Source organism: Callospermophilus lateralis, unplaced genomic scaffold, assembly GCF_048772815.1.
Source record: "Callospermophilus lateralis isolate mCalLat2 unplaced genomic scaffold, mCalLat2.hap1 Scaffold_408, whole genome shotgun sequence".
Lineage (NCBI taxonomy): Eukaryota > Metazoa > Chordata > Mammalia > Rodentia > Sciuridae > Callospermophilus > Callospermophilus lateralis.
The window spans coordinates 715,781-732,364 of NW_027514360.1; the positions used below are offsets into that span (position 1 = coordinate 715,781).

The 16,584-nt window shown below is 31.8% G+C and overlaps 1 protein-coding gene across 1 annotated transcript in view; it reads left to right on the forward strand.

The window, feature by feature from the left end:
- LOC143640639 (A-kinase anchor protein 9-like) overlaps positions 1 to 16,584 on the forward strand; it is a 55,536-nt gene that overhangs the window by 7,419 nt on the left and 31,533 nt on the right. Inside the window, 6 exon segments of the mRNA XM_077108292.1 lie at positions 6,234 to 6,479; positions 7,002 to 7,046; positions 10,516 to 10,567; positions 10,935 to 11,110; positions 12,048 to 12,203; positions 12,974 to 13,171. Of these exon segments, the coding sequence (XP_076964407.1) occupies positions 6,234 to 6,479; positions 7,002 to 7,046; positions 10,516 to 10,567; positions 10,935 to 11,110; positions 12,048 to 12,203; positions 12,974 to 13,171 (873 nt within the window).

Genomic DNA, 16,584 nt, shown 5'->3' on the forward strand with positions numbered 1-16,584 from the left:
ACATGAGAATAAAATAATGTTTTGGTAATTTTATGTACTTAGATGTTATTCGTTCTGAACACTGAATCATTCCACTTTCTCTGTATCCTATACCATTTTTCAGTTGGAATTATTTAGTAATAGCTATATACTTTTTGTTGACTTGTATTTTCAAGCAACAGTTTACAAATTTTCATAAGTAAAATGCTGGTTTCCTTAGAATTGCAGGTAAAGAAAGGAGAAAGGAAAGGAAATAATTGAAAAATTTTCTCAAAAAACCTCAAGACCTGGAGGAAATTTTAAATGATTCTTCTAATGCATCTCTTCATTATACAGTTGAAGAAACTGAATTCTCCTGATGTAAAGTGGCTTGTCCACTGTCACATAGCTAGTACTATATGACAGCTCAGCACTATATTATATGTAGTCCATATTGTTTTGAAATTCAAGAAATATTTGGGTTGTCTGTATACCCAGGCCATGAAGTACACAAAATTAAGATGATTCCTTAAGCTAAAGAATCTGTTTTCTTTTTAAACATGAAGGTGATCGAATTGAATGAGATTATAGGCTATAAATAGGTTTGGTTGCTCAATGATTTAAAGTCTTATGGTCTTTTCCATTCTTGATTTCCTTAGTTTTATTTAGCACTATTTTTTTCTTACAGGTTTTTGTTTTGTTTTGTTTTTTTGAACGGGGGGTGTGTCTTGCTAATTCTGAGGCTGACCACAAACTCTTACATTCAAGAGGTCCTTCTGCCTCATCCTCTCAAATAGCTGGGACTACAGGCATTCTCCTAGGCCTGGTTTGTACCTTTTTGTTATTTTGGAAAATATGATTCAGAGCATCCTAATATGTTGCTTTTATCTTTGCTCTCATTTGCCCTTCTTCAGCTGGTTTTTAGGTTATTCGTTATAATCTTTTTGTTTCCATGGTTAGGCCACCAAAGTTTTTCTGTGATAGTTTATATAGCTTCTTGTTTATCATCCATAAAGAAATATTAAAAAGGCTTAATGACAGCCCTGCAAAGAACAAATAATCACCATAATTAGAATTATTTGGGATTTCTTCCATTTTCTACAGGAAAAACATAAAAATCACTTTTTATAGTTATTTTTAAATACTATAGAGATTACCAGATTACATATTTTTGTAACATTCTCTTTGAGGTATGTGCATTTTCACGTTTGTTTTTCCTCTCATCAAAAAACACTTGTCAGTTTGGCAATTTCATTTGTTCATGCTTTAAAATTAATGTTCTAGGATTGTGAAATACAATGAAAAAGGACGTAAAAATACATAGAAAGCAAATTAGTATAATGAAAGGTTGGATTTGGAGTCAGATACTCTAGTTCTGTTTTGTTTTGCCACTGATTATAATATTGATCAGGTAACAATGATTTTTTAAAATATTTTTTTATTTCTACACAATACATTTATTTTGTTTATTTACTTTTATGGGTGCTGAGGGCCTCGCATGTGCTAGGCGAGCGCTCTACCGCTGAACCACAACCCCAGCCCCTAACAAATTGATTTTTATATATCAGCTTCTACATTTTTGTCTCAGTAAGATATTTTCTGACCTCTCCCCACAGTCCCACAAATTGAATTTCCATTGTATGCTGTCTTTAATGCATATACTTTCTCTTCAAAGCACTTTTTATAACTTGAATGTACATATTTCTTTTTTGTTTAATATTATCTTTCTTACTAGATTGCAATTCATGAGAGTTCATATGTGTTATTTATCACTACATGCCCTGTCATAGCTCATGATAGGCAGTCAATAAGTATTTGTTAAATAACTGAACTATATACTTACAACCGGACATAAATCTAATTTTTATGCTTTCCAGGCATAAAACTACAACACATCTCTTTCGGAAGTCCTTTTTAAAGAAAATCAGGACAATACAGTTTCCTATAACACAATACACCTCTTCTCTCTCTTCTTGCTGTCTATATATGTATATATGAATGATTGCCAGGCTTAAGAAATTGCTGTAATCCTTATTTCTCACTCCATTTAATAATAGAGTTTGGCATTATACTGTGAAGTTCTACTTTTGGGGCCATGTGTTTCACTGATGTCTAGCACAGTGCCTGGCATGTAGTAAATAGTCAATGTACACACAAAAACCTAAACAGACTTCAATTAGTCATTTATTTTTGAAGGAACATTATAAAAACTTGGCATGTTTTTATATGTAACATTTTGAAAATGTATTGTTTTATTGAGAATGATCATTTATAAAATTATAAATATTGAATTTAAGGAGCTCAATATATTTATATTCAGTTGTTTATTCATATTCTGGTCAAGATAAGACATTTTACTTGTGATCTGGTCTACTTTTGAAAGATAAATATGTGAACATAATATCTTTCCAGTACATCTTGCAACTATTTCTGTGACTACACATGTTAACACTTTTATAATTGGCTTCCAAATGACAAACACAGATGGCTGTAGTCTGAATTTTCAGCATGTTTTAGAATAAATGTTTTCTCAGTAATTTAAAGTGCATGATTTCAGTATCAGATGGTTATCTAATTGATTCAGATTTTTTTGCTTATCTGCTAGCTTGCCATTTTTCAAATTTAAAATAAAACTAAATAGCTATAAATAATTGAATACATGATACAATCTTATCCCTTTCACATTTTTATAAAACAGTAGTTTTACCAGAAAGCTATTATGGATATTATTTTTTATGAGAAACTTTTTGTTCTGTTTTGGTTTTCTTGGTGGAGGAGGGAGGTTATAGTGAGAAGGATTGTTTTTATGTTCTTATTTATTTATTACCTATTTTTGTAGTTGGTCTATTTAATAGTTACAGTAATTCCAATCATATATTTCCTTTTTTTAAGGAACAAAGAAATTCACTTAGTCTCATTCTTTTATCTTTCACTTCTTAAGAGTGATTCAAGTAATTTGAAAATTATTCATTTTAATTTTGAAACCATGGAACATTTTAATAAAGTAGAATTAGGTATGCCTTTTATATGATCTTGCTTAGTGTGGTGACTTTTCAATAAAAGATAAATTATCCTTTTAAAAAATTCAACATAGGGGCTGGGGATGTGGCTCAAGTGGTAGCACACTCGCCTGGCATGCACGCGGCCCGGGTTCAATCCTCAACACCACATACAAACAAAGATGTTGTGTCTGCTGATAACTAAAAATAAATATTAAAATTCTCTGTCTCTCTCTCTCTCTTTCTCTCTCTCTCTCTTTCTTTTTGCCGCAGTCTGGCTACAGCAAACTAGCTGGGGGATGACAAACAACTTGTGTACGTTGATACAGCAGGAATGGGAGCCGTTTATTGTAGGACAGGAGCGGTATTTATACATTCCACACAGCTTATCTAATTAACATAAACTAGATACGGCAGTCAACCAATCAGGAATCTCCACACTTAATGGCTCACTGGCGTTATTTCACAAACCACTTCCTCTGGCAAAATGCCAGGCACCCATCCAGACTTGTTTACAGACTCTAACATCTTTTTAAAAAATAGATAAAAAATTCAACATATATTTATTTAATATTGCTCTAGGCTTTTAATATATAGAAGTAGGGAGGAAAAAAGTCCTTGCCCTCATGGGGTTTACCTTCTGGTTAATTTTTCTGAAAAAATAATATGACTCACATAATGAGTAGTATAGGCCTAGAACAGTATCTTTAATTATGTTTGTAGAAGTGATTCATTCTAAATACTATAATGGAACTATTTCTACTTTTTATTCCATATCTGTGTGCTTCTTTTTTGCATTTAGTAACAGATATTCGTATTTTGGAGTTTTTTTTTGTTGTTGTTGTTGTTGTTATTTTGTTGTTGTTTAAATCAAACTTTCCATTCTTTATTTATCTATCTTTCATTTTGTGCTGATGGTTGAACCTGGGCCCTGTGTGCTTGCTAGGCAAGCACTCTACCACTGAGCCACATCCCCAGATCTAAGTCATTCTTTCTATAATGCAAAGATAATATTTTTTTCCTTTGTTATATATTTGGCATTTGAATAAATATTAGATATAAATTATTGATATAATCTAACACTTGGAATTTTAAGCAAAATCTTCATCTTTGCCTTGATAAATTTTGCTGACTAAATATATTCTGATGCAGAAACGTGATTTTTCAAGAAGTTTCTGAAATTGAGTATAAATATTATAAATGTCATTATTAGTATTTATTTTTTGGCATTGCATTCTCTCTAAGGGATGCTTTTAAATAATGCTCCTGGATTTCTGATTCTATTTATAGATAAAGTATTTGCCAATATTCTAGTTAGTTTATTTTTAAGAATGATCTGCTATGCTCTAAGTAGTTCAAGTACATTCCAGCAGCTTAATAATGTGAAAATAGAGGCAACTGGTCGTGCACCTGTTCCTCAACACACTGCGTAGTTACTAAATAACTGGGAAAAATGTTAAATGTGATATATTTTTATACTCTGTAAGTATAATCATGAGCTATTTCTGACTTATGAATTAAATATCTTTATTAAGGGAATAAAACTTGTTTATATGCTTTTCTTCATCTACAGCAGATAATTTAAGTATAAAATGTTATTTATAAATAATGTATTTGCCACATATTTGATAGTAACATTAGCAAGATTGCTTTAGTACTTTAGATAATAAAAAATTTATTTGCTGTCTTTGTAAGTGGTCTGGTTAATAGTTTGGGTAATTCTAGGCATATATTTCCTCTTTTTAAGGCAGAAAGGAACTTACATGTGGTCTTCTTTTTTCTCCTCCTAAGAGTGATTCAGGAGCTCAAATTAACTTTAAGTCTTTGTCAGTAGTTGCTTTATATAAAAATCAAAAAATTTACTGTATTTAAAAAAAATACAGTAATAGCTCAGCAATATATCCTTTGCCTAGCATATACAAGGCTGTGGGTTTGATCCTCAGTACTACATAAAAATAAATAAAATAAAGGTATTGTGTCCATCAAAAAAATTCTTAAGAATAAATAAACAAAATGTAAGTGAGCAATAGGAAAAATACCTGTAATCTGAACTCCAAATGTAAACAAAAGTTGTTAAGGTTGTAGTTTTCCAGAATTTACCTATGTCTATGAATATAATGATGTTTAAATTCATACTGGATATAATCATTGAAAGCTATGAGCCTGAGACTTGCCTTATCTTTTAAAAAATGAAGTGTAATTTTCCTTTCATGAAAAGAAATAGATATGCTACAATACTACTTTATACCTGCTATTATATCACAAAGTCTTTAATAGCAATGGCTTGCATTGGCATTTTTAATATAAGTTCACCATAATTAGTTCTAGTGTTACCTGGTATATAATGTGTACTTCTGATTTTAGGTGGTAAGAAAATATTTTAGGGCTTAAAAAACTTTGGATAGTATAGTAAGAAAGTTTTTACCTTTTTCAGTTTTCTTTCTACTTATGATAATGAAAATCTGTTTGATGCTTCTCTCTCTTTAACAGTCTTTTATTTTGTCCATTTTTTTCATAGCCTTCAGCAACCTCTTACTAAAATTTCAGTAATAGATTTATCATTTCTTTTATTTTCAACTTATCTCTTAAAAGAAATAACAAGTGATATTAACTTTCAAATAATGCCAGAGATTACATCTCCTTTTAAAATAAATTTAAAGAAAATACACTGTTTAAAATATGTTAAGTAAATGATAACGTATCATGGACTAGGGTTTGGTACAAATTCTGATGATGACAGACAAATGATAAAAGGTAGAAAACACTGCTGTTTAAAATTTTAAGTTACTTGTAAGTTTTTCCCACTATAAATATGGTTGCAGTGAGCATTTGTATAGCTAATAGGCTAATTATCTTTTTTGTATAAAAGATAATTATAGACAATATCTTTTGTATAAAGTAGTAGAACAGAACAAGTGTGTTTGGAGCTCCTTGTTTTTGTGTGTATTTTCATATAATCTTAAATCTAGAGATTATACTGTGAATCCTCTATTCCCCTATTCTAGTTATAGAAGAGTTATTCCTCTAACTCAGCTAATTTCCTCTTCTTTAGACTTGACATGTTCATTTCTTACCCCTCAATATTTAATAAGTTCATTCACAAGTACCTAGTTTTACAACCTTTACAACCCGAATATTCAATCCAATAGTTATTCTGAAACTGTGAAGTCATCTATATTATTATCATCGTTTTACTTTGGTGATAGTTTAATTTTTTAAAGAAAGTGATCCCAAAGAAAAATTATCATTGATGTTAATGATATTTTTTTCCTGTAGCTTGCCCAGTTTCGACAAAGAAGAGCTCGATTGGATGGACAAAACCCTCATAAGAAGCCAAAAAAGAAGAAAACCTCAAGCAGTAAAAATGATGTTCATGGCTTGAATATTGATCAATCAAAGAGTGAGGAGATGTTCATAAATAGTTCTCAGGGTGTTGGATCAGCCGTGATGCCTGAATCCACAATAATGAGAACTCTAAACAATGAAGAAATGCTTAAGCATGAGCAGGTCTTTTGTGTTGATGTAAGTATTCATCCAGATTTTAAAACATTCTACCTCTAACTAGAAAGTAGTGGCAGTAAAAAGTCATTAACATCCACCTGAGGGAAGCTTGACAAAGTCATTGACTTTTTAGCATCAAGAACTGATGATTCTTTTAAAGAACTTGAACTTTTCTGATGGCATGTTAAGGATTTACTTTTATTTAAAAGAGTTACATGAATTAGAGGAATGGTGTCTTTGATGCTTTTGGCTTACAGATGACATCTACTATATATGTAAAAGTTCTTGCTACTTTTGTATTTATAACAATGCCTTGTGATAAATTTTATATGGATTATTATAAGTCATTATAATTCATAATGAAATGAAATTTTTAAAGATTTGGATAATTTTTACTAGTTTTTTAATAGTATTTTTGTGAATTTTCTATCATTGTTACTAACTGCAATGTCTTAGTAAAGCAGAATTTTTTTTTTTTGTAAAGTATGATATTTAGCAGGGGAAAAATGTCATAATTGTAATCATGTTTTACTTTTGTTGTAGCCAGAAAGTGAGATTTCAACCACAGAAGATGATTGCACTTCGGAGGTAAGACTAACATATCCCAATTAAAAATGTCATAAATAGAATTGATATTTTTTTGAAATTATTGATTGTTTGTACTTTATTTCTTATAAATTTATATGCTTCTGTATATATTTAATATAATTTAAGGTAGCATAATATAATATAAATAGATTGAAAAACTGAAAATTATATTTTACTGCTGTATCTTTTTTCAGTGGTTAGCTAAAGTCTTAACTGTTTGAATTGCTTAATCCTTAATTATATAGCAGCCCTAATTTGGTTTTTAGGAAAGTGAGTCTGCATTTCTAGGATCCATGACCATTTTAAGATAGCCATTTAGCACAGTAAAAATTTTATAATTTGTATGATTTTTATAGTAATGCTTTTTACAAATGTTTGAATACTAGTGTGTGTGTGTGTATATATATATGTACACACACACATACATTTATATATATAAATGTTTATTGGAATTAATGTTGCTGTAGTGTTGTGCGTGTGTGTGTGTGTGTGCATGTGTGTTACTGGGCATTGAACTCAGGGCCTTGTACATGCTAGGAAAGCACTTTGTCACCAAGCTACATTCCCAGCCATTTTTAAGTTTTATTTTAAGATAGATTCTCACTAAGTTGCCCAGGCTGTCTTTGTACTTGTGATCCTCCTGTCTCAGCTTCCTGAGAAGATGGGATTAACGCTGTGCATCACCATGCCTGACAATGATGATTTTTATTTTAGGTGATAAACCATAAAATAGGCATTGGTCTCTTAAGAAATACCTGCCTTCTTTATATGTTTGCAATAAGTATCACTTTGTTATCTTATTCTTTTTAGATATGATTGTCATTTCTTTGCTCCCAGATTTAGAGTACATGGAAAATTATTCTTTACTCTGAATGTTTAAGCAACTTAGTATATTTCATAAGTCTGAATTTATTGTAGGCTTCTAATAGAAAAACTATGTCCTTTTTTTAAGAGAGAGAGAGAGAGAGAGAGAGAGAGAGAGAGATAGAGAGAGAATGAATATGAATTTTTTTTGTAGATGGACACAACATGATGCCTTTATTTTATTATTATTTTTTAATGTGGTGCTGAAAATCAAACCCAGGTACTACCCATGCTAGGCAAGCACTCTACCGCTGAGCCACAATCCCAGCTCGAAAAACTATGTTCTTAAATTAACATATTACAGTTTTTATTTTTGTTGTTTGAGTGTGGGTGTGTGTTTGTTACTGGGGATTGAACCCAGGGGCACTCTACCACTGAGCTACATTCCCAGCTGTTTTTATTTGAAACTGACTTGCTAAGTTGCTCAGGCTAACCTTGTACTTGCAAACCAGAATTATCTCAACTTTATCCATGCTGTGGTTCTCTGAGGACCTGCCTCTGAACATCTGCCAAGAAAATGCTCCAGCAGAGCAAAATCTTGAAAGTCATTCACAAAGACATTTTTAAAATTTGCCTTGAGTTTTTTTCTGAGCTGGCACAAAATAAAGAAAACTACAGGGGAAAAAAGTCAGAGGCATTCTCTTAAATAAATCTCTAAAACCTGGAAGCTCTGAGGACTCCCAATAACTACTGATGCCTTTCTGAGCTGCTTGACTATCATACCTCCCAGTCTGGAGGTGAGATCACTTTTCTGTCAAAAATGTCTGTTGCCTGAAGGAGACTCAGGTCTCATCACTGATGAGAGCAAAGATCAGATAGCAACTCTGCTTTTGTGGAGTGGAGAAACAGGGCTTTCAGGTTGTATATTGATGAGTATTGTATGCTGTAGCTTGGGGAATTTGGTGGGAAGGCCTGCAACTAACTAAAGATGAGGATGAGAAGAATGAAATGGAGGAGAGTGAGGTGAAGTTTGAGAACTCTTCTGCAAACTTATGAAAAAAATCTTAGATAAGAAGTTGAGAATCTTAGTTATGAAGGTTTTGACAATCCTCCAGTAGGCTGTCTTCAACCTGCTGCATTGTGACTAGCACTCAGGGCTGAACAGCGAACTCAGAGCAGATCATAACAGTCCAGGCACTGCAAGACAACTCTACAATCGGCAACATGAAGGCCAGAAAGTACTTAGAGATAGATCCTAACCAACTCATTGTGGGGCATTATAAATATGTTTAAACTGAGTTAGAGGAGAACAAACTGAATATTTGCTATAGAGGTATTAGATATAACTATTATACTGGATAAATAATTTATGTAATACTGATAACATGATATTTGACATGATCTTTGATGATATTTACAAATATTCATTTTATTACACTGTTACTTCAAAATAGAAATTTTAGTGTGTACTACAATCAGAATGTGTCATTTCTGAGTCATGAAAAAGTAATTGAAATTTAGAAGTATTATAATTTGAAAATTATCACAAGTGACTTTATATCTAGAATTAGCATTCCTACATTCTTGTGGTTTTTCACCAATTACAATAATGTGTTAACAAAAGTTGTTTTTTTGCCTTCCATTTAGCTTTATTTCTCAGAGATTATTCTTAGAAATAAAGTAGAGCAATCAAACTGATTTTTTAAAAGTCTCTTAGTTAGGACCCTCTCCCCCGACCCTTTTTTTTTTTAATTTGGCAGTTGTGGGTATTGGGCCTTGCACATGCTAGGCAGATGCTCTACAACTGGGCTACATCTTCAGTCCTAGGATTTTTACTTTTTAATGTGTCATGCCTCATACAGACTTAATCCTAACATTCTGACTAGACATTCTGACTTGTCTGTCCTACATATTTCAATGTTAACAATTTCATTCTCCTGGGTTCTATTAACATAGAATTGTGAAGGCTTAAGATATAGGCAGGAATGTGGGCAGGAATGAAGTTGGGTTTTGTACTCTTAGTGGTAAAAAGGCAATTAAATGATTAATTGATAAGAAATTAATTTCCCACTCCTTAAACCCTATGTACATATTCTATCATCCTCCTTTCTCTTACTACAAAATATCTGTTCTACAGACAAGTGGTGATATGTTAAAGAAAGCCCCCACATCAGTCTGGATTGGCATGACTAGCAGTAGTACTATCCCCAGAGGAAAGTTCTTAGGGGAGTGTTCTTTACCTCTTTATTTCCCTTTGCTTGCTTACTAGCCTTTAATTAAATTTATACCAGTAAATGGTTTTATTTGAAAATAAATAAGGCTTAATTTTAAAAATATTTTTAGCTAATTTTAAGGAAGCATTTTGTAAAAGAAGATCTAGTAACTTGAAGCTTTTAGTTATCTTTCTGAAGACTAAATAGGAACTGCACTTAGAACTTCAGTTAACTTAAATGAAAGTGTCTTTTGCATTGTAAGAACTTAGATGTTTGAGGAATGATTGACATTTGATATGCCTCTTAGATACTTCAGTTAAATATAATTACCATATTTGTTTTGCTATTAAGGCATTTTCCCTAGATGTAAAAGATACACAGTTAGTAGAAATATTATTGTTAGGTAAATAAAATTTGGTCTCATAATATATCAGGAAATTATTTTTATACAGGTAAATGATTGCTGTAATGTGGTGAAAACAGGAAAGCCTACCAATTTATTAATGGTACAGTATATAAAACTACTCATGATACTAATATTTTTTATTATTTAAAATCATTTGACTTACTAACCAAGCTTTCTCCTGTATGTAATTCTTTCTGTATGTGATTTCTAAAAGTTACTAGATCTTCTTTACTGCTTAACAAAACAAAGTTACCTCATTTTCATTATAGCATGGAATTGGAACAAAATTTGCAGATATGCTGTTTAGGGGTAATATCACATTAATAGCAAACCAGATTCCCATAGAAGTGAACTTCAAAGTGAAGAGTGATGTTTTAAAGTGGATTTTGTTATGGAATTCAATACTCGAATTCCTCTCTCAGGAATGTTGCTAGTACTGAATTATTAAAAATATTGGATTGATTTACGAAGAAGAATTTGGTGTCGTTGATTCTTATTCTGAACAAGGCGCACACTATAGTGAGACTCACCTAGAGTTGATAGAAAATGAATTAGTTGGGAAACCTGAACATGAGCCCGAAGAACTGAACAGAGAACTGGAAGAAATGAGGACCACCTGTGGGAATGAAGGATTGCATCAGGTACATTTACCTTCTGTGGCCTTTGTTTGCTACTCACAAAAACAAAAACAGGAAATTTTTTTTAAAATATTTTTTTTAGGTGGACACAATATCTTTATTTTACATTTATGTGGTGCTGAGAATCGAACCCAGTGCCTCACGCATGCTAGGCAAGTGCACTACCACTTGAGCCACATCCCCAGCCCTCCAGGAAATTTTAATTATAGTTTATTTATTTAATGAGAATTACAGGTGTTAACTTAAGATTATCTCATTCACGAGAAAAATGGGGTTCTTGCACATAGTATTAAGAATCCCATTTTACACCTAGAATTCAACTATTTGGGGTAACATGTATGTTACTTTGTTTATTTAACTTAATAAGATAGAGTAAAATAACTTTGGTGATTTCAGGACAGATGTTTTTCTTATGAGCCTGAAAGAAAATTGTGGTATAAATCATATTTTTTTAAAAATGATGACTTAAACCCATTAAGAATGTCAGCATGTCCCTGTAAATATTATCTGCAGTTAGAGTGACATCTCTTGTATTAAGTAATCAGTTATGAATCAAGATGAAAATGGAATATTAATGAGGATGACAGAATAGATTTCAGTTTCATCCTCTCCAAAAACAAGTTTATGCTGTTGCCTGGTAACAGATTGGGGGAGCTCCCCAATATAAAGGCATTCGCTTCTAGAATTAGATATATAGAAAAGCCAGAACAAGTGAAAATTTTTTGCATGTGCACATTAATTTCTTTCAGATTGATTTGGAAGTAAAACAAATTTCTTAAAGCTCATAGCTTTCAAATGTGGGAGATAGCATACAAATTGTAAGAATTCCACTAATGTGTTTTGAATCTCATATTTTTTAAAAAGTTGCTTGTAACAATGATAATCAATTTTATGTAAAATATAAGCCTAGAATGTAATTATTTTCACTGATTTCCTTTAGTTACAAGAATTTGAAGCAGCAGTTAAACAAAGAGATAGTATTATCACACAGCTCACCGCCAATTTACAGCAGGCAAGAAGGGAAAGGGACAAAACGGTGAGAGAATTTTTAGAGTTGACAGAGCAAAGTCAAAAATTGCAGATTCAATTCCAACAAGTATTACAAGTAGAACAAGACTTACTCTATTTTTATAACGAATTTTTAAATTTTTTCGCTTTCTAGAACAAATCTGTTATAAAGCCATTTGTTTATTCATACTGGAAAAACTAGTGAATAAGTGTTATGTTAATCAAGAATTTAATTTATACTTCTTGGGTAGTTTCTTGCTATTGTTTTCTTTGTACTTCTTCCCTGTCTCTATTTAAAAATTCTACAAAGTCTTATCATGTGTATTTTTGCAGAAATTTAACCTGCAGTTACACCCTACTTTTTTTAACCCTGGTATGGCTTTATGTTAATTAGGTTCTCAATTATAACTAGACTGACAACTGGATACATTCCATTTATCTTTAGTTGGAACTATAATCTAATTGCGTTAAACAAAAGGGAGGAATTTAAGGTAAGAATACAGGCTTGTTTATAGAACTTAAGGGCAGAAATAGAATCAGAACTCTGAGAGAAATTGGAACTAGAGTTTGAAAAGTCATCAAGAATCCAGGAAGAACTTTCAGTCCACATTTTTCTCTGCCTGTCTGCCTGTCTTATTTCTCCTATTTTCTTAGCTTTATAATGTGAAAGGTAAATTCTTTGGCTCATTACCCAAAGTGCACATGACCTATCAGCATGTTGACAGCATGGAAACATGTTGGCTGAGATCGTAAGCCTATGAAGTGAGCATAGTTTCCAGAGAACCCCTGTGGGCTGAGGGTACAATAAAGTGAAACTTCAAAATTTAATATTTTAAATATTTTCTTTCTATTTTCAAGTTACAGGCTAGTGAAACTCTACGAAACCGCACTCACAGTAACACAGCTGCAGATTTACTGCAAGCCAAACAACAGATTCTCACTCATCAACAACAGGTTGAAGAACAAGACCATCTATTAGAAGATTATCAAAAAAAGAAAGAAGACTTCAAAATGCAAATTAATTTCTTACAGGAGAAAATTAAAGTATATGAAATGGTATGTGTATCTTAAGGAAGTCAACCTACTTGTAGCAGCTTTGTAATTAACTTTAAAGTTTTTAATGAAGGTGTTTATCTTTTTTTTATGCATATGCACCCAAAATTTCATAATTGAGACAAACTCTTTGAGTATATAAAATAATATATTTCAAAAACATTGAGAATTTCATAGTAATAGTGTTAAAGATGATACTACTCATTACTCTGCTCCTTAAAAGTGATCTGCCTATGCTAAACTAAAGTCTCAGGAGAATCTATTTTTATAACTAGGATCTTTATCCTTTTTCCTCCAACTAAATGTATTTCTTCTTATTTTGGCCATGATTATAAAATTCTGAAAAAGAAATTTTGTAAATTTAAATTAGAAAAAAATATGGTTGATTCTTTTTATTCACTTGAGTTATATTCCAGTTTGGGGGAATTATTTAGTCAATAAGTGCTCCTGGTAGGAAATGTATCACATGGATTGTAATCTTTAATCTTAAAAGCAATTCATGCTAGCAGATTCCATTTTTTTGTTTGTTTTTTTTTTGTTGTTGTTGTTGTTTTTTGAGAAGTTAAAGTTTAGATGTGATTATCCTGAAGCTGCCCCATTAACAGGTGCCAGAGTTGAAATTCTGAGCTCCTTGCACTACACTGCACTCTGATCCTTGCCATCTCTGTCCTCTTTTTTGCTCTGTGAGAGCTGAAACAAGGCAGTGTGATCACCGTGTTTGAATGTAGCTGAACATCATTTTACAGTAACTCAAATTTCTTGCCATCACTCTGTGTGTGTCTACAAATGTCTATGAAAGCACCATTGGTATGGATTTGTGGGTTTCAAATAAATTTGAGCAAGTAGGCAAATACAGAATCTGGGAATAATGAAGATGGAGAATACATATAATACAGCATATTTTATAAACTTAGCAGATTCTACAGGAAGTTGAGAAATTACCAAGACAAGAATATTGTTTGGATAACAAAAGCATTAACTAGCACTTATTAAGTACTTACTCTATAACAGGCAGTATTCAAAGCCTCTTACACATATTAATGCATTGAATCATCACTACAACCCCATGAGATAAGGGTACCTTTATCATTTACAATTGATGGTACCAAGACAGTGCAAGATGAAGGAAATAATCCAGGTGCAGAAGTGATGTATTTATAGAGCCATATTTCAAAGCTCAGTTATCTGACTCCAGAGACTCCTCTTTGAAAAATAGGAAATGTACAAATTAAAATTTTGAGAAGGGCATGCTTTTCAACTAAGGTAATTTAAAGATTATGCAAGTGTTTACAGAATACCTATTCTGTAGTAACCCTTGCAATAGATATATGACGGACCTTAAGATGTCCCCTTTCTTCACTGAACCCATGGAGAGGTGTGGCATGTACATAAGTTACCACAAAATAAAAAGTAAGTGCAGGTAACAAGTGTTATGAATGTTTTGACGAGGTCTGATTTATGAGGAAAAGATTCAGGGTAGACATCAGCAGGGAGGTAATATTTGAGATAGATCTATAAATTGGAATAATGTGTTATTTATATTTTGTTTACCCATAAATTGGTATAATATATGGAACATAATATATGGAACAGCTATTCAATACCTATTTGGTAATCAAGAGAATTGTTTATGAATTCATGACAAATAGAGATAGGCAGGATATTCTTTGCGGGGTGTGGAGTGGGCATAAAGACCCAGGCTGAAATGTTGAAAATGTATAGGGAGCAAAAAGTAATTTACTTAGAAAGCAATAGGCTTTGGAAGTGTCTTTCTGGAGGGTAAGAGTAGAAAGACAATCGAGGCCTAAGTTGAAAGTGCCCGGATCTAGGATTTTATTATTTCTTATTGTCACTAGGCAGTATAATTTCAGATAATCTAAAATTTATGTAATTCATTTTAGTAATGAAAATAAACTGTTTATTTGAATGTTAGCAATAATACTTTTATTGTTCTTCTTATTATATTTTAATTTCTCAGTTTTCAAAAAATTTAATCCCTTTGAGAAGTAGTTCTGTCAGAGCAGCTGAAGTAACTATATTGATAGTCAAAGGCTCATTATCCTAATCCTCTAAACCTCCTGTGTTATAGTGGTCACAAACAGGAAGTATATTATTCCCCACTCTTTCAGGTGTAGTTCTAAAAATAGAGGTTTCCTTGACTGAAGGGCTCTCAGTTTTGTAACATAGAACAAGTGATTTAAAACCATGTAATTTGAAAAAAGCTAAACAAAGAAAACTGTGAATTTGTGGTGTTTAATAGTTGAATGAAGAATTATGGTTATCATATTAGGTGTTGGACAGTATTGAATTAAGTTATTTTCTTTTATGAGGAGTGTTCCTTTCATCTTATAGAAAATCAGGAAATAAAATTATAACAGATTTTTATATCAATGTTAACATTTTTCAAAACTAGTTATTATTTAACAGTTTAGCTAAAATTGACCATCATGAACTGATTTTACTTTTTTAAACATTTTTTTAGTTGTAGATGGACAAGATATCTTTATGTATTCATTTATTTTTATGTAGTGCTGAGAATTGAACCCAGTGCCTCTTGTGTGTGAGGCAAACACTCTACCTCTGAGACCCAGCCTCAGTCCTGATTTTACATTTTATATAGGTTCCAAATGATTTATAAATTTCTTTCTAGTATATGAATATATTTGTATAAAGCTCAGTAAAAATAAAATACCTTAATTTTTTTATTTTAACCTCAAACACATTCTGGGAGATAGAGGAAATTTATCTTTATTGTACAGATAGAAATACCAGGATTAATAGATTACACTAATTTACTAATGTTGCATTCTAGTGTAGAAATTAAGAAGGCTCAGCACTTGGTAATAACATATGATGTAATTGGAAAAGGAATATGTGACACTAAGACAACAGCTCATAGTCTCACTCAAGAGGCTGCACAAGATAACCTTGTTTTATGTAGTGCAAAATTTGGCCTTTATTTGTTAGGCTCAGAAGTCATTTTATTTTTTTCTTGAGCTATATCAGAGGTGAATTAGTTCAAGAGGTTAATGTTTAAGTCTAAATATAAGACTGTGAATTTAAAATGAGAAATAATTATCACAAACTTCAGATTTTAAGCTCATTGGATTTTATATTCTTTCTATGGACAGATGAATTTTAAAAGCCAGGTAATAATCTAAAAAGTTGTTTATTAAGTATTAGATGAAAGGGTGTTGGAGGAATCAGATGTTCAGTGGCATGAGGTTGAAATAACCTGTTACATCCATCTCAGAATAGTAATGTTCATGTCTGTAGACTAAACTTCTTAAATGCTCCTTGCTGTAACTCCCAACATTGTTTTCTGCATTCAGTATGGTTTTTCGAGAGGGATCAGACTTCTCAAAGGTTGACGGTGCGTTGGTCTTCTTCCAAGAACTATACTCAATTGATCAATG